This window comes from Leishmania major, chromosome 36 (genome assembly GCF_000002725.2).
Source record: "Leishmania major strain Friedlin complete genome, chromosome 36".
In the NCBI taxonomy this organism is placed as follows: Eukaryota; Euglenozoa; class Kinetoplastea; order Trypanosomatida; family Trypanosomatidae; genus Leishmania; species Leishmania major.
In genome coordinates this window covers 1,103,972-1,127,135 of record NC_007287.2, presented here as the reverse complement: position 1 = coordinate 1,127,135, position 23,164 = coordinate 1,103,972, and the positions used below count along the sequence as shown (strand labels likewise).

The following is a 23,164-nucleotide window of genomic DNA, read 5'->3' as shown; positions in this document are numbered from 1 at the left end:
CGCGCGCGCCTGCTCGGCCATTTTCCGGCATGGGCGAGTTCTTTGCGTACATTTCTCGATTGCGTGCATGAAACGGGTTGTTTCGCAAGTGATCTAGCCACGGCCGGTTTTGCTTTTCGATTCTGCAGCAGCTCTCTTGTTCGCTTGGTGGGAGAAGCAATGCCGTAGGCTTGGCACAAAGACCAGGAGAGCGAGGGAGGAGGGAGGAGGGGGGGGGCACAAAGCAAGCTGCATGTGGAATAGCGCAACAACTTCCTTGGCAGTGCGTACACAAGTCGCAAGAAAAAGCGGTAGAAGGACAGAGAGAGGCCAACGAGTTGCTGTGTGTATTGATGCATCGCCACGGATGCTGCATTTTGTTTTTGTTTGATATCGTTCCAGTCGCCATTCTTCATACACACACACACACACACACACACACGCATACGACCTCCATCTCTCATCCCCACCCAACGCTCCTTCCGTCTTTGCCGGCGGCGTCATCGCTCTCCACTCTGGTCCGTCTTTCTTTTTCGCCTCTTCGCTTGATAGTAAAGGTGAGCTCCGTCCGCTTCTGTGTACCTCCCCATCTCACTCCCGAAGAGAAAACTCGATTGATGATGGGGATGAACACCACACGGCTGCCAGCAATGAAAGGAGAGCGAGGAGGGATGTGGACAGCACGATAAGCTAATTTTCCTTTTTAAAAAGGCACAAAGCCGTTCGAAGGGGGGGGCAGGAGCACCATTTATTCACGCGGGCAGAAGGGAGAAACATAGCCCATGGCGTTTCAGCGGTGGGCGAGTCTGTCTCTGTGACTGTGTGTGTGTGTGTGTAAATGAAGGACGCGTAGAAGGACCAACAAGGCAGCAGAAGAAACGGTGCAGCTGTTCACGCGGTGAAGTTGCCTACACTTTGTCCACGACGCCACCTCTTCTCCAAAAATGAATCGAGGCATCTGTGGGCTGTGTTGTTGTCGTGGCATACGTTTACGAAACGGCACAAAGACGCAACAACCACAACAAAAATGCCGCGCTGCTCCATCGCCTCCTCCCTTTCTTATTTGTGTTGTTTGTTCGTCTCTCTCTTTCTTTCTCTCTCTCTCTCTCTCTCTCGTGTTTGTCTGTCGTCTTACTTCCTCTGTTGTACACGCCCGTATTTCTGGTTTGTTTGTTTTTCGTGTTCCTTCTATTGTGGCGTTCTCGTGCATGTGATGTGCGCTGATGTGTGCGTGCGCACTTTCATACACTGAAATGTGCTCAACGCATACCACAGGTGACATCTCTTTCCTCCTCCCTACTTCACCTGCCGACTCCACCCGCTCTCCCTTTCAGGCCCGACCCTCCCCCCCTTATTGGTGCCCTCACCAGCTCTAAGGAGGTCGAAAAGCGAGGCGGAAGGGGGCAAACAGAATTCGTGAATGCCTTTTGAAGCACTCAAACCTTCACAAAGCACGAAAAGATCTTTTACGTGTTGTTTGGCTTGTCCGTGGCGACTTGTGTGTGCTTTTATTTTATTTGTTATATTTCTCTGTTGGACTCACAGATTCCGCTCGTTGTTGTTGGTCGGCGTTTTTATATGTACGAGGGACACACAAACACACACACACACACACGCAGAGAATGGCTTGAGAGAAGACAGAAACACAGAAATGGTGAAGCGAAACCGAAAAAAAAAAGAGGAAAGCCACAGGAAAACGCTCACAGCCAAAGCTGGAAGATTTTGTTTTTCGCCTGCTCACATTTCCTGACTGTCGCTACTGACACGTCTCCTTTGTGGCGTCTTCATTGCTGCGCGTGTGTTCGTGGCAGTGTGGGGGTGAATTTAGTATATGTGCTTGTGCTCACATGTTTTCCTGATTAGAGCCCCGCGCCCATGTGTGCACGTGTGCATCACGTTCAAAACAGCACCCAAGGAGGGCGGAGATGGAGAGGCACGATTTCCACGGCAAATTGCAAGCGACAGAACAGCCCGATAAGCGAAAAAAAATCGTCGCTTTCCTTTATGGTGTGTGTGTGTGTGTGCAGATTCTGTCTGTGGCTGTGTGATGTGTCTACCTCCCTTCCATTCGTTCGCTTCGCCGTCCTGATAACCTGTCCACCAAACCCCACCCTCTCCTGCCTCTAGCACTGGGCTTTCTGACTGGTCTCTCCTCCTCCCCCTCCCCCCTCGTTGCGTGTCCTACCTCTGCGCCTTCTTTGTCAAGTGGTTAGAAGTGAATCGTGGGCACGTGCTACAGGACGGAGGGCGATAAAAGGGTCAATATGGGATGACCGCATTTGCGTGTATGTGTGTGTGTGTGTGTGTATGGAAGCCGCTGCTGTTTTTGTTTGTGGTGGTGGTGGTGGTGGTTTGTTTTCTCTACCCTGTGTTGTTTATGGCGATTAAAAGCCAACGCCATCCTAACGCGTACCTTTGTCTTCGGACTTTCTTCGCTTGTAGTAGCGCAGGTGTTTTTGTGCGCTTTGATAGCGCATCCTACCTCTCCCGAGGCCACCTCCTCTTTTCGTTAAGCTCTTTTCCCCGTTCTCTATTTCTCGCTCTCCGTCCTTCCATGGCATCTGAGTCTTGCAGCAGCGGGGTATGGAAAATGAGTACGCGCGCGTCTGTACGTGTGTGTGTCTGTAACCGAGTGCTCCCTCTTTCCTGAGTATCCTTGATCATCGCACTCACATTGCTGCTGTGTTAACGCTCTTCCTTTAGTGGACAAGACGCCGGTCGCCTTCGTAGACCGCATGGCTATTGAGCGTCCGTCTAAGCGCGCAAGCGATGCTGGAGGTAGATGGATGAAGAAATTTGAAGACATGAGAAAACAGTTGTACGCCTCTGCCACACTTGCGCAGGTGTGCGCTAGCGCTCGTTTGTCTGTGGGTGGGCGTGGAGAACGACGTTGCTGAGCACCCTTTTTCTCCTTTTTACTCTACTCGCTTCTTCACCCGTTAGCCTGGACACAGTGTACCACTCCAGAGCTGCGTGAGTTAGAAGGAGAGAGCGAGAGAGCTCCTTGTTTAGCTCCTTTCTTCCTCTGCGTGTGTGTGTGTGTCTGTATGTTGTTTTTGTGTCTTGTTTCTTCGTCAACCGTTGTTATGCTTTTCATATATATATTATTTGTGTGTATGCGTGCGCGCCGGGGTGTGTCTCCTCACTTTTTTCCCCGCTGTCTCACATCCCTTTTCTTTTTGTCGGTTTTTCGCTCTTCCTTTCCTTGTCTTCCGATAAGGACCCATTCCCACTAACAGCAATCAAGCATTGTCTTTCCTTCGCACTCGCACCAGCTTCCCCTCCCTTCACACCTCACCCTCGCCTTTGCCCGTTGCGGTGTAAGCAAACGCACAATATTGTACTGCTCGCTAGTGCGCATCCAGATACTTCCTCGGTTCCCTTCTCTTTTTACTAGTATTATGTGCCTTTGTGACCGTCGCTTTGTATTTTCTGACTTGTTTTGACTGGCAGTCCGACCGTTCTATATGCGTAGCAAACCGATGGCGTCCCCGTACGGGCACGCGTGCGTGTGTTTCACTCCGTAACCAGGCCTCTCTCTCTCTCTCTCTCTGAGATGGCGGTATGGCTATTGTGAGGGTACACGCATGCAGCACCACGATCGTTACATGGGACACCCGGGCACATCACGAGTTTAACATCCCTCGATAGAAAACAAAAAAGAAGCAGTGATTGTGTGGAGCCACAAGGTTTACCCCAATCGTTGGCAATCCGCTCGAGGGCCGAAACGTCCCTCTAACGCGCATCCACGGCTCACTTCAAAAGGCACCTTTCCCTTCTCCGAACGGCAAACGTCTACCCACACGTACGCTTTCGTCGAGAGGCAATGTGGTGCTCACCACACCTCTATGAAACTGTCTTTCGGGTCTCGCACCTCTTTCCTTCCCGTGTTTTGCCTGTTTATACACACCCACGGCACGTGTCCTTTTACAAACTACTTTGCCGTCGTCGCCACCTTCGATACACAAATGTTTGCACATAGGATTCGAAACGCACTAATCATCGTACACAGACACACACACACACACACACACACGCACACGCAAAAAAAAAAACGAAAGCGGTTAATACATGTCTGCTGCAGGCGTCACCGTTCGCCGCGCTGAGCGCGAGGACACTCAGCGCATGTATGACCTCATCATGGAGCTGGCTATCTACGAGCGGGCGCCCGAGTGTGTGGTTGTATCCAAGGCACAGATGGAGGAGGAGGGTTTCGGCGAGCGACCTCTCTGGAGCGCCTTCGTGGCGGAACTACAAGAAACCAACGACGTGAAGCCGCGCGTGATTGGAATGGCGCTCTACTACTACCGGTACTCCACATGGCGTGGGCGTATGCTTTATCTCGAGGACTTCATTGTCACGGAGTCGCATCGCGGCATTGGGGCCGGCAAGATGCTCTTTGAGCGAGTTTTGCAGCAGGCGAAGGAAGAGGGCTGCCATGGTATGGTATGGCAGGCGTTGGACTGGAACGCACCGGCCATCGAGTTCTACAAGAAGTACGACGCGGAGATCGACCCTGGCTGGGTGAACTGCATGCTCAAGTTTTAGGTGCGCGACCCTGGCCTGAGGAACGCACTCAAGCCAGGCATCCCACATGCTCTGCTCAGGATGACTGAATCGACTCTGCTCGACGCCATGGCCGTGGCAGCTGCTTTCCCTCTCCCTTCCTCACCTGGTACAGTCTTCGCGTGTGGCTGTTTGAGTGCATGCAGTCGCAGTGGTGACATACTTGCTGTGAGTATGTGTACTCTCGCTATATGTTTCAAGTAATGCTTGTTTTTTCTCTTTGCTCCCGTAACTCTCGACAAGCCCTTCTTCATCAACAGGAAGCTTGTCCTGCACTGGTGCTGCGCACGTCGTCCTCTGTCTTGGATGTGCACGTGCAAGTGTGTGGGTGCCACTGCGCTGTTGTACAAGGAGGTTCATTTGAGCACATGCGTTTTTTTTTGTTGCTTTTCATTTTCGTTGTTCCTGTTCCTGATGACGGGGGACACCTCAGCGTGGTGACCGGGTCACGTGCGTACGACGCAGGGAAGTCCGAGCGAATTATCGCTGCGGTTGTCCGCGGTCAGGCCCTGGATGGCGCTGCGTCGGTGCGATCTGCGACAGTGCACACATTTGTGTCATCCACATGTTAGGCAAGGTGTCGGCGTGACTGGAACGTGCCCCACCTGGCCCTCGCACTGCCTACTGGTGGTGAGTGGGTAGAGTCTGAGGCAGAGGCCGTGCTCCGATGGCTGGGCCAGCACTGCACTAACGACTGTGTGTCTCCCGCTGCAGTGCGCCAGGCAATGGGGCCCGTGGCAGACAGGGGATGGAGTGGAGCCCGACTCATGTTGTATTGGCAGAGAGTGGACACGCTGCAAACAAAAAAAGATCGTTGTTTCTGTAGCGTCTGCGTCGGCGATGATGCAATATCAGCACAGACCTCCTCAAGGTTTGCGATTGCTGCTAGCGGTCATGCACCCACTCCATTTCGTGTTGACCTGCCCTGCTCCTTTTTGCACCTTTCCTAGCGACCTCCCGCAGCTGGGGAAGCCTGCGGCCTGCTCGCGTGCTGTAGCGATATTTTTACGTGCGCTAAAGGAGAAAAGTCATGCAGTCTCAAAAGGAAGTCCGAAGAATAACAGCAAAACATGGTGTGTGCACGCTGTGCGTTGTGGATGTGGTTTTTCCTAGCCCAGCATTCCCGAGGTGGACCCTTGAGAGACCGGCAGTCGATGTGCCTTCCCTCTCTCTCACACACACGCACACACACCTCTACAAGTGATTGCGTTGTTTTCCTCGAGGTGCCTTGAAGCTGTCTTGTTGCCTAGCTTATCTGCTTGCCTGCGCTTGCGAGCATCTTGCCATGCTTGCATGCGTGAGAAACGGCAAGGCCCACAGCATGAGTGCCAGCCCCCTTGAGACGTACCTGCTAGCAATTAGAATCCTCTCACGACGCTACTGACCATCTTGTCGTATCCTCTCTCAACCCACCACGGATGTCGGACCGCTTTTTCGTGGCACACACACACACACACACACATGCGCGCAGCCTTTCTTGGCATCTGCAGTTGTGGAGCATACGGGGGAGAACTGTGAGTAGGCGGGGTCGGTCATTATGGGCCGAGAGGGGCACTACCACTACACTGCGACATTCGCTGCTTGCTCCTTTTTTCCTTGTCCGGTGCGGCACCACGCTGACGGCTGCCTCTCCGCCCTCACGTCCGTCTCTCAGTCCTTTTCTTGTTCCCACGCCCACTTTGTGCGATCCCTGGTTGCTTGCTGCAGTACTGTGAGTCTGCCTGCATAGGTGAGCGCGATTCCACATTTCCGCCCTGCGGTAGCGTGTTGTTCGCAATCCTCCTCCCCAAATGCGCAACATCATCGTGGCGCGTGCGCGGAGATGTATCGCACCACTGCTTGCCCAGGGGTTATCCTTCTCAACTCCCCTGTGTGTCGGTCAACGCCAGTGTCGCTGCTCTCACACAGGACGTTGTGCCGATGTCCCGCCTCCCTTGGCCGCGGCGGCATTGCGTCGGCGCCTTAGCTCCACCAGCGGGCACCCGTCTATTGGTGGTCCACGCAGTGCCTCAGCTATGGACGCCTCTGGCATCGCTGCCTCGTGGACCGACCTGCTCGCTCAAAGCCCGTCCTCACCAGGCGACAGCTCGCGCGTAGCGCTTAGCGAAGCCGCTGCCCTCTGTCTAGCGCTGGAGGCACCAAAGTGCTATGCCGTGTACCGGCCAAGCAATTCGGGCAGCGGAATCCACCGCTACACCTCGCCAGCACCTGCGCTGGCAACCCCACAACACTTTCTGCAGCTTCTTGCCCGCTTGCGTGAAGCACTCAGCACGTCTGCGGAAGCCGCGCGCATTGCTGAGGTACTGGTGGATCTGCTCAACAAACCTCCTCACCCACACCAGCCCGGACCATGGGACCTTACTCAGAACGAGGTGCGCGCCGTCAAGGCCACTGCTATTCAGCATGTAATGGACAGCATGCAGGGAGGTGGCGATGCACTAGCGTGGATAACGCGCCTCCTCCGGCTGACAGACACATGCGTGGGAGAGGGAGAGGTAACGGAGTCGGAGGTGCCGCTGTTGTCGACAGCGCTCTCGGAGCGCTACGGCTTGCACGGAGGGTCGCCTACCCACCGGGTGCACTGCGGCGACGCTGACGGGGAGTGGCTCCTCACATGCTCTCCGGTGGTACTCGCGGCGATTGCAGCCGCGATGCTACGCAGCACAACGAAGGGGATGAAGGCGCACGCGCTGGAACTTTTGGAGGCTGCCGCCCTCACGCGCCTTTCGTGGACCTCCCTCTCATCTGGCAAGGCGGTCGCGGGCTCCTATTACCGCAGTGACATGCAACGTGGAGCACCAAAGGCGTTGTTTGATGAAACGGTCGCGGTGCGTTGTGCTGAAGCTGCCGCCGTGCAAGGGGACGCAGAGACTGTGACGCGTCTCATCTTTCTCCTGTACCGCGCACGTGGTGCGCTGGGGTTCGCCACGTTGGCCGAGCACCGACAGCGACGGCGCAGCGGCCGCGGCGGTGAGGGGACGTGGCGAAGGACAAGCAGTGGCCTTCTACCTCGCACCTCGTCTTGGTTCAGCGCGCGGTGGTCGTGCAGGGATGACGGCGCCATGGCGAAGAGGCCTGCGTTGGTGGAAGATGATGCCGCAGACATGCGTTTTGAGCTGGCCGTGGTGCGCCTGCTGAAGAGCGCCATGCAGGCTCTCCTGTACCATCCCCAGCGCATGAGCGACCCCGTCGTCTGCACGGTGGAAGAAGCGCTCTCGTTGTGGGATGGATTGAGAGGTGCCATCAGCTGGCCTGGCATCGCTGCAATCGGCGCAGAGCTGCTGCGCTACCTCGCCGACCAGCACGCTCGGTTGTCCGTAGCGGCAGACGCAGGTAACGGCGGCGCCGCCTCGGACGATGTGCACGTCCGACGGGCGGCGCTGCAAGTGTACGGCCACCTCTGCCGTGCCGCACCGGTGCGTCAGCGCACGGCGGCCCAGCGTGACGAGCTGAACCACTTCACCTCCCTGATGTTGCGCATATTCTCCGCCGAGCTTGCTGTGATCGGGAGTGCTGGTATGCTAGTCCCAGTGGCCGCGAGCATCACTGCGGCGGAGCGGATTTTGAGGCTCTTCGCCAACCTCTCAGGGCCTCGGGCACAAGAGGTCGCGTTGCCCTACGCGCTCGCTGCCTCCCTCGCCATCTTCGCGGCGGCCGCAACGCAGAAAGGCTATAGCGTCCCGCCGTCTCTCCTTGCCCCCCTCGCCGCGTACTTTTCTGAGACCCAGTCGCTGCACTACTACTGCGTGGCTGCGGCATCGGCAGAGGTGCCCGCACACGTTGCGGTGAGTGGCAGCCTGGTGCTTCTCCACCTGCTGCTTTGGTCAAGCGTGCCGGAGGGCGAGTGGGCACGTGGCGACGGGGAGCTGTGGCCGCTGTTGCAGCGGATGCAGAAGGTCAACGAAACCGGTCAAGGTGCAGACACCGTTGCCGCCGCGCCAGCTACCGCAGCTGCGTATCGCGTCACGGCGTGGCTGAGGGTTTCTGGAGATCAGCAGCGGTCACTTCTATGGCTTTTGCTGCTCTCCGCTAAGCAGCGCGACACGTCGTGGTGCAGTGCGGTGGTGAACGTATTTTCCAGCCCCGCCTCCTCCACAGTCGTCAACTGCGCCGTCAGCTCTGTCTACGCTCAGCTGCCGCAGGCAGAGTTAAAGAGCGTAGTGGAGCTTCTCTACGCGTGCGGCAACAACGACAACCCGACACAGGCCAGTCAGACGCTAGATCGTGTTGTGAGCGCGTCCTTGCAACTCCCAATTCGTGCCCTCACCTTGCAAACCCTTGACGCGCAACTGCAGAAGTTCTCTGCAGGACGCCAAGCCACCTCGGTGCTGGTGTTGGGAGCTGCTTCCATACGGGCACTCGCCGAACGCTGCGCGACAACTTTGAAGAAAGATGCTGATGACGAATTGACCGTGGAGGGTTTTCTGCGTGTGTTGCAGCCGTTGCTTGTCGGACCAACAGCGGCGCTTCCCTTGCGCTTTACGGTGGTGGTGCTCACTCCGGCCTCTCTTGTAGAGCTGCAGCGCATGTACACAGGTGCGGACGACGCCCCGCGGCACGCCTCCGCATTCGTGCGTACCATGCACGACGCCCTCGTGAGCAGGGCGACGCCTAGCGCCTACCAAGTTCGTGCAGCATCCTCCTGGCCTCTCCTTCCGTCCCTAGCGCTTGCTCTCCGAAAGCAGAAGGAGTTGCAGAGTGTGGACGGGCTGCGAGAGGCTACAGCAGCGGCGCGGCATTTGGAGCACACGCTCCCAAAAGAGTCGCGACCGCTGGTGTGCCTGTGGGTCGAAAGGGAGACACTCTTCGACTCGCCCCACGCCCTTTCCGCCAAGGCTGAAGTGCTGCGCCACTATGGCGTGCGTGAAGTCAGCACCCACCGTGCTCATGTGGAGAAAGCAAAGCGGGACATCTTTTCGCTCGTGCGCAGCGGCGCGGCAGGCACGGTGCACCCCGCTGGTGCGCAGGTGGCCGGAGAAGCTGCCCTCACCGAAGCGAAGGCGGCTCGTCGGACGCGCCACCACTCGCTCCTGAGTGCCGTCTCGGAGAGGAGCAGACGCCAACGCAGTGCGTAAATGTTTGTGTTTGCTCGTAGTGCCCCGCTATGCTGGCGCCTATCAGGCCCCGCCGTCCTCTTTTTTGTTCGCTGTTCCTGTCGTAGCTGCCTTTGGTTCTCCTCCGTGGAGTGAATCTTGATAGCCCTCTGCGACTCCCCCTTTGGCAACTGTGAAACTTGATGAACTGCACCGCCGCGCGCGGCGCCTGCTCCCCAATCCTTGTCACGAGACAGTTCAACAAGGTATTCGCTTTTTTCTCTCTTGACGGCGGCTGTGCGTGGTGGGCGTGTTGTGCTCATCGGCGCGCATCCGTTCCGAGTTCTGCAGCCGCCATGGAGACAAAAACGTCCATAGCTGCGCCCCCTTTCGGTTATGGTCCTCTTTTTCCTCGCCTCTCCATCCATCATTGCCCCTCTTCGAAAACTACGTACGATGCTCGCTGCCGCAGAACAGGGCGCTGCGTGACACATCCGTACACGCGCTACATACCTTCACTCAATCCCGTCTAACTATCCGTGTGCGTGCAACTGCGAACGCTCTGCACACCATGAAGGCCGTCATCCAGCGCGTTCTGAGCGGCTCTGTCACCTCAGAGGGTGAGGTGGTAGGTTCCATCCAGAAAGGGCTGGCCGTCCTTGTGGGGATCGCGCGTGACGACACGGCTGATGACACCGAATACATCCTCCGCAAGATTCTTGGTGTTCGGGTGTGGAGCAACGAGGATGGGTCCAAGATGTGGTGCCGCAACGTGAAGGAAATCGATGGAGAGGTGCTGCTCATTTCACAGTTTACGCTCATGCACGTCATGAAGGGTAACAAGCCGGACTTCCATAACGCCATGCCACCTGAAGACGCCCTCAAGGTGTTCAACGCGCTTCGCGATAAACTGCGGTGCGAGTATGCCCCACACAAGATTGCGACCGGCAACTTTCAGCACTACATGAACATTCACCTGTCGAACGACGGCCCCGTAACGCTCATCCTCGATAGCAAGAAAAGGAGTTGAACACGAGTGCGCCAGGGACTGCGATAATTCCCACGCGCCGCCCTACTCTTTAACAGCAAGGCAGCAACGCAAAGTCGCTCTGTTTTTTTTTCCATTGTACCGTCTTCGAAGCCGTGTTCAGTCGACCCCGCTCTGCCTCGCCCCCCCCCCCTTCATTCCTCCAGTAAAGCCGATTCCTTTTCCACCGCGTCCGCGCCAAATCGCCCTCGTCCCCCTACCCCGTGCCCTTAGCGCCTAAGCCTGCCATCGCAAAGGCGGTTCGTCGGGGGCCCCCTGGCGCCCCGGCGAGCCCCCCGAACCCAGGGCCCGCAGCCCCACGGCAAAAGAAAAACGGCACAGCCGCCCCACCCGCGCCGCCCCCGGGGCCCCACGCGCAACCACCCCGGACGCCCCCCCCCCCCGGCCACGCCGTTCGCCTACCCGCCACGCCAAGCCCTTTCCCGGCGCCAAAACCAGGAGCCCGCAAGGCCGCAGCAAAGGAGAAGGGGGCAAAAGGCGCCGCCGGGCCGCCCGCCACCGCAACGAAAGCGGCCGAGCACTGACGCAAAACCGACCACCAGCAACAGCGGAAAGGAAAGCAGCGCCACCTTTGCTCGCCTTTTGCACGGGGCCATTCCCCACATAGCCCGAAAGCAATCCTGGCAAGCAACAAAAAAAAAGCAGGATTATAGCCAGCGGTCACCAACTGGAAAAGGCACAGCAAGGAAAGCGAATTAGCAGTTAGCAAAAGGGAGAAGCTTTCCTTCGGAACGATGCAAAAGCCAGTCGCGCCACCCTGGACAGTCCCCCCCCCTTTGGGGTATCCAAAAAGCTTTCCCGAACCACGGCCGTTATATTATAAGCTTCCGAAAGGAAGTGCACCCAGAAACCAGCCAGTTGGCAGCCCGCCCCCCAGAAAGCACACCGCGGCACGCTAGCGCGCGCCAACAACACACTACCAAAACCGGCGCCCACCAGCTCTTTTGACCACCGCCCTTACCCTTGGGTAAGCTGGTACAAGCGCCAAGCCAAAAACACCGTCGGCAAGGAAACCCCCTTTGAAAACCCAGGCCAGGCGCGCACTTTTTGCATTTGGCCAAAACAGCCACCTCTAACCCGAATAATCCCAAGCCTGGCGAGACGCGCCGCAAACACGTGCTGGCCATTCAAAAAAGAGCACATCCCTACCCCCCCCCCGCTTCTAATGAAAAAGTTTCTCGGTTTATTTATCACCACCCCCAAAGCGCGCCCCAAATGCGCAAACAAAACACCGACCCGCCCACAAGCCCCCCGGCGGCAGCGAGGCCACAAGGCCGCCACACACAACAGCCAAAACGCCGCAAAAAAAAAAATGAGCTTTCTAACCCCGTATACCGGGGAACGTCGTTGCAGTGACCCTGCGGACTGCAGCGCGCCCGCCCGTCGACAAAGCCGCCACCCTATGCCCAAGTAGCCAAAAAGGTTTTCCGGTACAAGGCCCCAAACACGGGGGGGCCGTATCCGCCCTGGCGTCCCCCGCACGGGCCGCTTTGCTGGCGACGCGGCGGACCCCTAGCGCTTACGGACTGCGGTGGCCACTGGCGTCCCCAAAACCAAGGGGCCCCACAACCGTGCTGTTTTTTAGGGGGCCACAAGGCAACCCGAACCCGTCCAGGCACAGCCGCAACACAACGCCCCCCCCGAGGCGTTCCAAAGCCACTGCGCCTGCAGAAACCGCTTTTTGAAAACTCCGAAAGGTGTGTGGGGCCCTGGGGTGGCATTCCGGCCTCCTTCGATCCCAGCGTTTTCTCGGGAAATGGGCGGCGAAACGGGCACGCCCCCCTTTCCGACACCGCGGGTTGCCAAAAACCTTCCGGACCCTGAAAGGTATGAAGCCGCAAACTTCAAATTTTTGCATTTACCACCCGTTGATCCCCTGTGTCATTCAATGTTTGCTGGATTTTTTCCGTGCCACCGGCTTTTTCCTTTTGGGTGGGAACGCCAACCTTTTAAACCAGCCGGTCTGCCGGTGTTGGTCTTTTGGGTGGCGTGCGTTGCGGCTGCCGCGCGAATGGGATATCATGTGGGAGCGGGGGGATCCGCCCGTGCGAAAAATGACCCCGAAGCCTTTTGCCCTTTTATGATGGCAGGTTCGCGCGTGCCATACAGCGTGTGCTGGCAGCTGGCCCTTTTTTCGGGCCCATAGAAATGCAAATGGTGAAAACAAGAAAACCAGCGGCATCAATGCAAAAGAGGTATCTAGAATAACGGCGCCTGCCCAGTCATGCTCTTCCTTCTCAAACTTTCGGACGGGCGCGTTGGCGAAACCTTCTTCTGCCTTTGGTGCCTGTGGCATTTGGCGCCATGACGCGGCGCCTCCCCGGGCGGCGGTTTGTCGAAAGGGCGCCCGCCCCGCACGTTTCCATGAGCCCAGCGGCCTTGCCGCGTTCCCGGGGACCGGGCCACAATCAGGGGACGCGGCGCCCCCGCAACACCACCCCCCGCAAGGCCCCCACTTTCGCTGCGGCAGCCCGGGGCCGTATTACAAGACGGTTTTCATGGCAACTGCGCCGCGCTTCCACGGGCGCCTTTGTGCAAGGGGCCGCCTTTTATGTGCTTCTGGTGGCGCTAACATCCGCGCGCTTTGGTGTTCACGGGGTGGGTTTTGTCGGCGCCCAGCGTTCTTCCGTCTACCCTGCCGGCTTGCCCTCGTTGTTGCGCTCGGAGGGGTGCTTTCAAGCTTCTAAAGCTTGCGTTTGCGGGGGTCGGCTGCCACAACTTTGGCTCAGGCAGGTCTTTCGAAATGCGAAAAGGATAATGTCGGTCTCATCCCGGGTCATTGGTTGGCCGTTTTCTGTTGGCGCGGCCTCTGCGCATGGTCTTCCTTACGCCCTAGCTTTTGATGGCGCGAAAGGCGTTTGTTGATTGCCAAAGGGCGCGCTTTTCCCCAACACTATGCCCGCCAAAACGCGTTGGGCGCCCGCGGGCCTTTCCGCAAACGGCGCCACCGCGTTCGCGTTGTCTTTCGCGCCCCTCCCCGCCACGGCCGGCCTGCTTTTTCCTGGAAAAGAGGGGGCGTCCCCAAGAGGCGCCGCCCGGGCGCGGTCCGTAGCGGGCACGCCGGGGTCCGGGAACCGGCGGGGCCAAACCACTCGCGACAACGCGAGGCGGCGCGCTTTGCGCGGGCGCAGCGGCGATGGAAACCCTTCCTTTTCCCCCAAAGCCTTGCGCGGCCTTTTGGTAACACAACAAAACCCTTCACAACCCGCCTAAGCAACCCAACTTTGAGACCGATACAAGGCGCCAAAACGGTATTTTATCCCAGCCCCTGGGGTTTGGAAAAGGATTAAAAGGCGCGCGTGGGGCTTGTTAAAAATGCCCAAGAACAGTGGAAAAAAAAATACCGATATATCCGGGTTCGGGAACTCGAAAGCCCACGGAAACAAGGCCTTTCTCTGCTGGCACACGGGTCACGCTTTGCAGAAAACCAATGGCGGCAGCGGTCTTTGCGAAGGACGTGAAAAAGCCATGGCGATCTACGGCGTTTTTTCCTCACAGCCCTTTTTTTTGGGGGGGGGGTATGGTATATGTGGTCGGCTAAGAAATGTAAAGTTGTGACCCAAAAGCAAACCCCTGAGAGGTGCTGGGGCGCTTCTTGCTAAAAGCAGGTCTCAACGCTGGCCTCGTCACCGTCGCGCCTTTCGCAGTTTAGATCTGGGGTGGCGCGCTTAAGAGGTGGTTTCGCCAAATAATGTACGAATCTGAATGCTTCCAAAATGAAACTGGGCTAGCCAAAGCTATCTGAGGGTTCTCCTTTTAGCGATTGGTTATTCTTTTCTTCAGGCAAATGCGTTTGCGTGTGCTGGGTTGTTCGTGCTGAAATGCAGTGTTTGAACATAAAAGGGGGGCGGGTCCCTGGTCCTCCAACCCTGTGTGTCGTCGCTGTCGGCGGGCCGCTGCGGGGTGTGGCTTGGGGCTTCTGGAATCCCCTGTGGGGGGCTTGGCGGGGTGGCGCCCCCGTTTTGTCTTGCCACCGCTTTCGCGGTCTCTCCCCCAACATGTGGTTGTGTTGAAAAGGTGGAGAGGCGAGGCCAGGATTGTGGGCACGCTGAAAAGATCAACTAGGCCCCTGCATTTCTTCCAAATCGCTGTTACCTGAACTCCGGCTGTCTTTCTTTTACAGTGATCCAATGAGATGCTAGGGGCATTCGTACGAAAGGGTGCCCGCACCCGATCGCAAAGGGAAGCTATGGCATGCCATGTGCTGCCAGCTCGCATCCGCTGCTTTCAGGCAGGTTGCGATCGTCATCTGTGGGTGAAAAGCTGCGTGTGTGTGTGGGGGGGGGGGGGAAGCGGTGGGCCCATCTCAATGTTTTGTTTCGTTTTTGTATTCAAGGCAAGGTGTCGTGTAGCAGCTGGGTTTACCAGACGGCGTGCGAGTCCTTGATCACGCATTCATCTTTTGTTGCAAGCGAAGAAATCAATGTAAAGCTTGATGCTCTAAGGTGTGTTTCCGCGCTGAACACCCCGGCGGATTCCACCTTCCTGTGTGATAGGTTCTGTTTTGTGGCCTCGAAAGGCCTTATTGGAGCAAGGAGCAGGCATTTGCTTGAATGCGCACGATGATCTACTGGAGCCTTTCGTTTTTGGCAAAGCCATGCGTGGTCTTGAGGGCAGGAGTGTCCACCACATAAAAAAAAGCTGAGACTGTGGCCACTATGCCATGCCGCCGCCAGATTACTTGGTCTCTTATCCGCTTCGGGTGAAGCTCATCCCAGCTAATTTCAGAGTCTCTGCATAGCCTTCGAATGGGGCAAAATATGCGAAAGGTGATTTGCCTTTCAAGAGTACGAGCTTTTTGAAGAACCCAAAAGCAGTGAAAAAGGAAAACTCTACCAACTGCTGCCTGGAGTAGCGGGGCAAAAGATCGCGGTCGTGGAAGGGTGGCCTGAGGTTCGGAATAAAACCGGACAGTGGCAGCTTCTCTTTGTAAGGCAAAAGACTTGGGTGAGCTGCACCTCGGCGCTCTTCGCGGAGGAGGGCTGGGCCAACGGCCGCCAGTTTTGGAAGATGTAGGTATCTGCGTATCCGCGCTCTCGGGTTCGTCGACGACGTTGAGAGCTGAGGAGCACACGGATTTCATGGATCAACGTGAAGCTGTGAATGTGAAATGCGGCCTTGAGTCAACGAGGAAACGGCGGAGGGTGGACACGCGAGTCTCCACACGAGACGCGCATAGAGAGTCCCCTTTGAAGCGAAACCTATTAAGGCATGACTTAAGCTTGACCCTTCTCCACAGGCGTGTTTACTCGAGCATCCACGGCTACAGCTGAGAGAAGGCGAGGCCACCTTTGCTCCTTCTATAAGGTGTCCAGGATGATGTGTGCGCAGAGCAACTGAAAATACGCGACACGCATCGGGGAGCGTTTCCCATGACAGTCAGGTATCCGAGAACAACTTTCTCTTATCTGGCACGGGCTTTTTGAATACTATCCGTCTGCGCTTCTCATCTGGACACTTGTGAGCAGTGTGCAATGAGCAAAAAACCTGCTGCGAAGCTTCGAGTACATACAGGTGATAGTGTTTCAGTTTCCATTTGGTTTTAGTTTATTCAGGAAATAAGTCGCTAAATGCACAGCCCACTGCCGCTGTTTTCAGCTGAAAGGTTTTAGATGCTAGCAGACGCATGAGACTCGGATAGCGGGGGATACCTCAGCGGGGTATCAGGGTTCAGCGCACCACTCTGCCCGGGGAAGCTAAACAGCCGTCTTCTATCGCAGCCAACGCTGACCCACCTCTTGTGGTGAAAGGGTCAGGCCCTGGATGGCGCTGCGTCGGTGCGATCTGCGACAATGCACACATTTGTGTCATCCACATGTTAGGCAAGGTGTCGGCGTGACTGGAACGTGCCCCACCTGGCCTTCGCACTGCCTACTGGTGGTGGGTGGGTAGAGTCTGAGGCAGAGGCCGTGCTCCGATGGCTGGGCCAGCACTGCACTAACGACTGTGTGTCTCCCGCTGGAGTGCGCCAGGCAATGGGGCCCGTGGCAGACAGGGGATGGATTGGAGCCCGACTCATGTTGTATTGGCAGAGAGTGGACACGCTGCAAAAAGTTATAGAGAGGGATCGAAACCCAGTAGAAACGAGCTTGCTCATTTTGCGCTGATTTCTTCAAGCAGTGAGTAAGTAGTCAAATACCACTTTCTGCTTGTAGATGTGTGCCGTTCTCAGTTCATAGATAGCCTGCTTTTTGTTGATGACCCAAAACTACTCATGTATTATCTCCTTGCACGTTTGCCCGGACGGCTCTTATTTGTCGATTCGATCTTGCCCGCACTTCTTAACCACGCTCTCCTTACCACCGCTGCCTTCTCAGTCTTTTTTCCCTCGAAGGCCCCTCATACTTAATCAACACCATTTTCCATAGAATAGCTGACCATCATGTATACACCAACTCAAGGCGATTTGGTGAGTGTGATTCAGCTACTTCACAATAATGGCGTGGAGGTGTCGAATTCAAAGGCGGCATATGCTCAGCTCAAGCAGTACGAATCAAACCCCGCCTTTTGTATTCTGCTTTCCACTGTTTTCGGAGCCGATACAAATCCTGTGACAGATATGGTGCTCCCGGTTTCGTGGGCTCAGTATCGACAACTCGCTGGAATCGCGCTAAAAAACAATTTGGCATCTGCCCGTCATGCCCTTGGCGAAGGTGCGGTGAAGGAAGCTGCGCGTTTTGCACTGAAGTCGCTTACTAATCCGCCCGACACGCGAATAGCCCGCACTTCGGCGCAAGTGGTTGTAAAGGTAACGGCGTTGACATCGCTTGAATGGTGGGTAGGCTCGGGTGTTGGTGATCTTCCAAGCATTTTGCTTAACGATCTGCTTCCAGGCGGGGGATTGAAGACTCTCGCTGCATTGTACTGCCTTCAGTACCTGGTGGAGGATGTGTCCAAGCAAATCGGCGAATCTAGCGAGCACATTATTCTGCGAGTTTCCCAGCTTGCTGCTTCCCAGAGTGCCCCGATGACGATAAGAAAAGCCGCCTTTCGTATGTGTTTCAACATTTACGAACAAGCGTCACTCCTTGACTGGAATGTCGACACACTTTCGCCGCTACAGATGGGTCTGTCAAAAGCCAGCCACAGCTTGTCGAGTGTTTGCACATCCCTACTGGAGTGTTCGTGTGGTGAGGATTCGGCGTTTGTGATCCTTGTTTTGCGTACCTGCTCATTTCTGTTGGACTACTTTGACTTTTTTGGTCAGATGAGTCAGAACGAAATGCAGAGGTATGAAAACTGGTGGATCACTAATTCTGCTCAAATTATTTGCAGGAGTCCGAATAGCATCAGTGGAAAACAGGAACTGATCGCCGCAGCGATCGATTTGATAGCCACCACCGTGGATTTGTATGATCGCAACGGTGGGGAAACGACTGTTGCTTTCCTCGTTTCTGGTGTGCCACAGCTAATTTTCTCCTTAGCTCCGGCCCTTGTGCGGTACGCGCTACTGTCGGCAGAGGAGGTGGCGAACATCATGGACACAGACGACTACCGTGTTCGAGATAGCACAGCTGTCAGTTTTGAAGTGAAGGGCGGAACAAAGGATATTTCGGAGGACGACATGCTGGACGATGATGCAGCGGCTATGACGCTACGAAGCTCTGCTTTGAAATTAGTAGATGTGCTCAGCATGTTCTCAAGTGATGCAACATACCAGGCTTTCATCGGTCCCATTCAGCAGTTGTGGAGCAGCAGTGAATGGCGCGAGAGGGAGGCCGGTATTGTTCTTGTTGGTACGATCGCCAACGGATGCGCTCATGAGCTGCGCGCGGTACTTGACTCTTTAGTGGATCAATTTCTTCAGTTTATCAGCAATCAGTCTGAGCATGTCTGTGTTGTGAGCATTGCTATGTGGTCTCTGTCGCGGATAAGTGAGACTGTCCTGAATTCGTCCCCTCGCACGATGGATACGATTATTCCACTCCTTGCCTCGAGATTGCAGAGCACGAGCAAGCGGATTCAGATTACGAGCGTCAGTGCATTAAATGTGATTTACGGGGTGTTGGAGAACTACGGAAGCACAGCTGTGGTCATGCCTCACTTGCCATTGTTGCTAGATTCGGTCTGCGCGTGCCTGTCGGTGTATTCGACCACTAATCTCTCCCTTTTGGTCGATTTTCTGAACAAGCTCATTAGCCTTCTCAATGACCGGGCAACAGCTGAGAGACTCTCTTCTGTACTTCAGGGTGAGAGGGCAAACCGCGCATCATTGTTCGAGCAGTCTTACACGGCAATGTACATTCGAGAGGAACCGAATGTTCTGCTAGACAAAGACGTTTTCTCGCTGGACCGTGCAATTATTGCTTTCATCTCGGTCTATCCTAGCAACGAGATGGCGGTTGCGAATTTGAGCACGTGGAACGGCGTACTTGCCGACATCAAAAACCGGAGCGTCACGGATGACGCGGACCTTGTTTTCAATACGCTGCTCATCTGCAGCGCATACACCAATACAGTCTCTACGACGATTCTTGAGGAGTGGCTGAGGTCAACATCGTGGGCTTTGCCAGTTTCTGCTGCTCATTTCCTGACGACCTCGCGAATACACGAAGTGAAGGTAGCTGGGATCAAAATTCTATGTGGGCTCCTTCGCGCTGTTGGGTCGGGTGCACTGCCTACCGGCCTCCACGACACTCTCATGAGGTGGGCCACCAGCGAAGTATCTGAGGCCGAGGATCCGCAATTCAAGGAGCATCTGGTGCGGCTCATTGGGCAGACCACCTCGTGCTACCCCGGCCAGCTCTCTACGGTTGCGACGGAGGCTTTGAAGTCTGCAAACGCTGCACTGCGAAGTGACGTCTTTGGGGACTCCTCTTACTACTTTTCGGCTATGGCTTTTGATCTCTGTGGCGCGCTGGGCGCGGTTCCGAACTACGCAGCCTTGTTTCGGATTGATACAATGTCACAGCTCATGGCGCAGGCGGAGAATACGGTTGACAAATCGGAGGCTACCATTTATCTCTTCCAAGCACTGGTCCAACTGCCGACAGACGCTTTTTCAGGGGTCTTTTCTTCTGCCATCAAGATCGTGTACAGCTGGCAGCAGGCTGCAGTAAACTACCCTGGTACAAAGGAGGCCATTCAGTCGTTTTTGTTTCATGCCGGCAAGACGTGCCCTGGAATCTTTCAATCGATTCTCGAGGGTCTTCCTGCGGCTTTCCGAAACATGCTCGTATCCTTTTATCAGCTGCAGTAAGCGCACAAAAAAGCAGGCTGGGCATCTTGTTTGTGTAAAAACGCTTTTCTCTTATGCCGCTCAGAAGCTGCCGCATCAGTGTTATCAAAATGGCTCACATGTTTTTTATTTTGTTTGAAGCGATTCGATCGCCGATCTAACCTTCTCCACGAAAAAAAAAGATGTGGTGCTTCTTACACCACAACCGTGCTCATATCTTGTCTCTTTTGGAATAGAAGATGACATGTCACCATCTTGGTGCACTCATGCGTTTGCATCTACTTGCTTCTCATTCCCTTTCTTATTCCTTTTCCCGAACTCTGCATTCAACTACTACAGTCTTATTGTTCTCTTCTGAAAAGAAAAGCCACGCAAACAACGACGACGTGCCGGCGTTCGAAATGCAAAGGTATTTCAGGGACGCGACTTTGGTCGCCAACCGACGAACAGCAGTGCTTCGCGTGCATGCCGGAGTTCTATCCCAGTTTCGAACGACGCTGATTGTGGCGCCGGAGTTCCTGCAAAGGCGCACGTACTACCCCGCCCCTGGGACCTATCCTCCGCCACCGCCACCGCCGCCGCAATCACACTACGCGCAACCTCTGTGGACCCCGTATAATGCTGCGTATACGGCTCCTCCACCACCCCTGCCACAAGGGGGTATGTCGTATGGGCAGCCACAACAGCAGCCACTCCCAAGTGATCTGGGGACCAAGGAAAGACCGATTGTGGTCGTGTCAGCACCGCAGAAGGCTTCCTGGGCCACCCGCTTCTGGATGTTCTTGCTCTTCGGGATTGCTCTTAGCTGCTTCATCAGCCTGGTCGAGGAGTTCAACGATCGCTTTCAGGAGGGCCAGCCCGCAAACAAGTCAGGATTTGCGCGCTCTGGCATATCTGGCCTGTTCGGCTCTGTCGACGTGAAGCCGGTGAATCTGGACAACTTGGAGGTCACATTTGACAGCATCCGCGGATGCGATGAGGCGAAAAAAGAGCTGGAGGAGATTGTTGAGTTTCTAAAGGACCCCGAGAAGTTCTACAATTTGGGTGGGCGGCTGCCAAAAGGAGCGCTGCTCACCGGTCCGCCAGGGTGCGGGAAAACCATGCTGGCAAAGGCGATTGCCAAAGAGGCTGGCGTGAGCTTTTTCTACGCCACCGGAAGCGAGTTCGATGAGATGTTTGTTGGCGTTGGCGCCCGCCGCGTTCGCGAACTTTTCGCGGCCGCAAAGGCCAACTCACCAGCTTTGATTTTCATCGACGAGGTAGACGCATTAGGCGGTCGCCGCTCTCGTTCTGACCACAGCACCTCTCGCATGACGTTGAACCAGCTCCTGGCAGAGATGGACGGCTTCGACTCCGATGAGGCCGTTATTGTCCTCGCCGCCACGAACACCCCTGAAACGCTGGACAAGGCACTCACGCGCCCCGGTCGCCTGGACACCACCATCACCGTTGACCCTCCGGATATGAAAGGGCGCGCGGAGGTAGCTCAGGTGTACCTTGACAAAATCAAGACAGACAGCACGGTCAATGCAATGGATATCGCACGCGGAACAACTGGTTTCACAGGTGCCGAGCTTAGCAACTTGGTGAATCTGGCAGCCATCAGGGCCGCGGTGCTGAACAAGGCGAAAGTGACCAGCGAAGAGATAGAGTACGCTAAGGACCGCGTCATGATGGGTGCCGAGAGCAAGAAGATTGTGCCGGAGGAGGAGCGTCGCGTGACTGCGTTCCACGAGGGCGGCCACGCTTTGAGCGCTATCTTGCTGAAGGATGAGGGTGCCGATCCTGTCCACAAGGCAACCATTGTTCCCCGCGGCAACGGCATTATGGGACTCGTCCAGCAACAGCCGGACAGGGATAAGTACAGTCAAAGCAAGCGCCAGTGCCTGGCTCGCCTGAAGGTGTGTGTGGCGGGACGAGTCGGCGAAGAGATTCTTTTAGGCCCTGACGATATTACCACCGGCGCAGGCTCCGATTTTCAGCAGGCCACCAACATGGCCCGCCACATGGTGCGACAGTTCGGGTTCAGCGACGCTATGGGCTTCGTAGACTATGGTACACCCGACACCGCCGAAGGCGCCTACATTTCAGATGAGACGAAGCTCAAGATCGAAAAAGAGGTACATCGCCTCGTTGAGCAGGCCTACATCGAGACCAAGGAGCTTCTTCTGAGCCACCGCGCCGAGTTGGAGAATATCGCCAACAACCTGCTCAAGTATGAAACGCTCAGTGGCAAGGATCTTGAGAAGATTATAAAGGGCGAGGCTATCCCAGAGCGTCCTCCGCGCCTGTCACAGGCTGCAGAGAGCAAGGCCGCGCCGCCACGAGGCGGGAACAGCGACCAGGCAAACGGTCGGAGAACTGTTCCAATCTCATAGCATTCTCGTGACAGAGCGGCGCTGAGCATGGGAGCGCCTCAGGGCACCGCAAGTCCTCTCCGATGCGTCGGAATGCACTGAGGCTCTTTTTGTCTCAGAGCCGGACGATCTCTCTTGTGTGCGTGCGTGTAATAATTGGGCTTCCCTGTCTCCTAACCTTTTCACCCTCTCGCTTCTCTCTTTTCCCGATGTTGTGTGCGTTGTTGTGTTTTTCCACAGTTGATAGCTTTGGGAACGCTGTTTCTGGTTTCTCATATTGCTGAGTACGCTTTCTTTTTTTCTCTTGCGTGCCCCCGATCTCCTGTATGTCTTGTGCATGTCTACACTGTGACTTCAGGCCTCTGGTGCTTAGCGTCCTTTTCCGAGACATGCAGGCAACAGAGAGTGCTCTTCTTTTCCCTTTCCAACAGGACAAATCCTGGGGAGCATCTGAAGCACACAGGCCACATTCCCATTGAAAGAACCGCAGCTTGCCGCTCGAGCATCGCACAGTCCGATGAGCTAGCAGGAGTGTAGTATACTTCGCCGGGGGAAGAAAATGAGAAACGCTTGTGACATTTCTATCTTCCGGAATCCTCTGCCGGTGCTATTGTGTCTCTGTAAGGCATGCTGTGCACGTGGAAGTGCCGAGGAGGGCGTGGCGTCTTTGTGTTTCTTTTGTATTACTCAGTCTGTTTCCACGAAAACAATCGAAACCGAAGAAAGCAGTGAGAGGCGGGAGAAAAAGGGGTCAGTGCGCGTACAGCAGCTCGGCTCCTTTGTCGGTGCAACAAGCAGGCGGAGCAGCGCCACGCGAAAAGGGGCGTACTGTGAGATCAAGAGAGGCTGCGCAGTCGGGCTTAGTTCGGCAAGCTCTTGTTTGGTCTACATGCCAGCTCTCATCCCTTCGCCAAGGTCTCCATTTCATCGGCCAGCTTTTTCTTCAGCTTTTCCCGCCTTCTTTGGTTACCATCCGTCCCACTCGCAGTTCCTGCGGGAAAGC

The 23,164-nt window shown here is 55.8% G+C and overlaps 5 protein-coding genes across 5 annotated transcripts; all 5 read left to right on the top strand.

The window, feature by feature from the left end:
- Nucleotides 1-4,050: 4,050 nt before the first annotated feature.
- Nucleotides 4,051-4,527, top strand: LMJF_36_2750 (acetyltransferase-like protein; the record flags this gene model as incomplete). The annotated part of the gene is made up of 1 exon (XM_001686801.1): nt 4,051-4,527. The coding sequence occupies one exon, from the start codon at nt 4,051-4,053 to the stop codon at nt 4,525-4,527; it is 477 nt and encodes a 158-aa protein (XP_001686853.1).
- Nucleotides 4,528-6,560: 2,033 nt separating this feature from the next.
- Nucleotides 6,561-9,620, top strand: LMJF_36_2740 (hypothetical protein; the record flags this gene model as incomplete). The annotated part of the gene is made up of 1 exon (XM_001686800.1): nt 6,561-9,620. One exon carries the CDS (start codon nt 6,561-6,563, stop codon nt 9,618-9,620), a length of 3,060 nt encoding a protein of 1,019 aa, XP_001686852.1.
- Nucleotides 9,621-10,149: 529 nt separating this feature from the next.
- On the top strand, nt 10,150-10,608 carry LMJF_36_2730 (putative D-tyrosyl-tRNA deacylase; the record flags this gene model as incomplete). Its single annotated transcript, XM_001686799.1, has 1 exon — nt 10,150-10,608. One exon carries the CDS (start codon nt 10,150-10,152, stop codon nt 10,606-10,608), a length of 459 nt encoding a protein of 152 aa, XP_001686851.1.
- A 6,400-nt stretch (nt 10,609-17,008) lies between these two features.
- Nucleotides 17,009-19,825, top strand: LMJF_36_2720 (transportin2-like protein; the record flags this gene model as incomplete). Its single annotated transcript, XM_001686798.1, has 1 exon — nt 17,009-19,825. One exon carries the CDS (start codon nt 17,009-17,011, stop codon nt 19,823-19,825), a length of 2,817 nt encoding a protein of 938 aa, XP_001686850.1.
- A 641-nt stretch (nt 19,826-20,466) lies between these two features.
- Nucleotides 20,467-22,182, top strand: LMJF_36_2710 (metallo-peptidase, Clan MA(E), Family M41; the record flags this gene model as incomplete). The annotated part of the gene is made up of 1 exon (XM_001686797.1): nt 20,467-22,182. One exon carries the CDS (start codon nt 20,467-20,469, stop codon nt 22,180-22,182), a length of 1,716 nt encoding a protein of 571 aa, XP_001686849.1.
- Between the last annotated feature and the right edge of the window lie 982 nt (nt 22,183-23,164).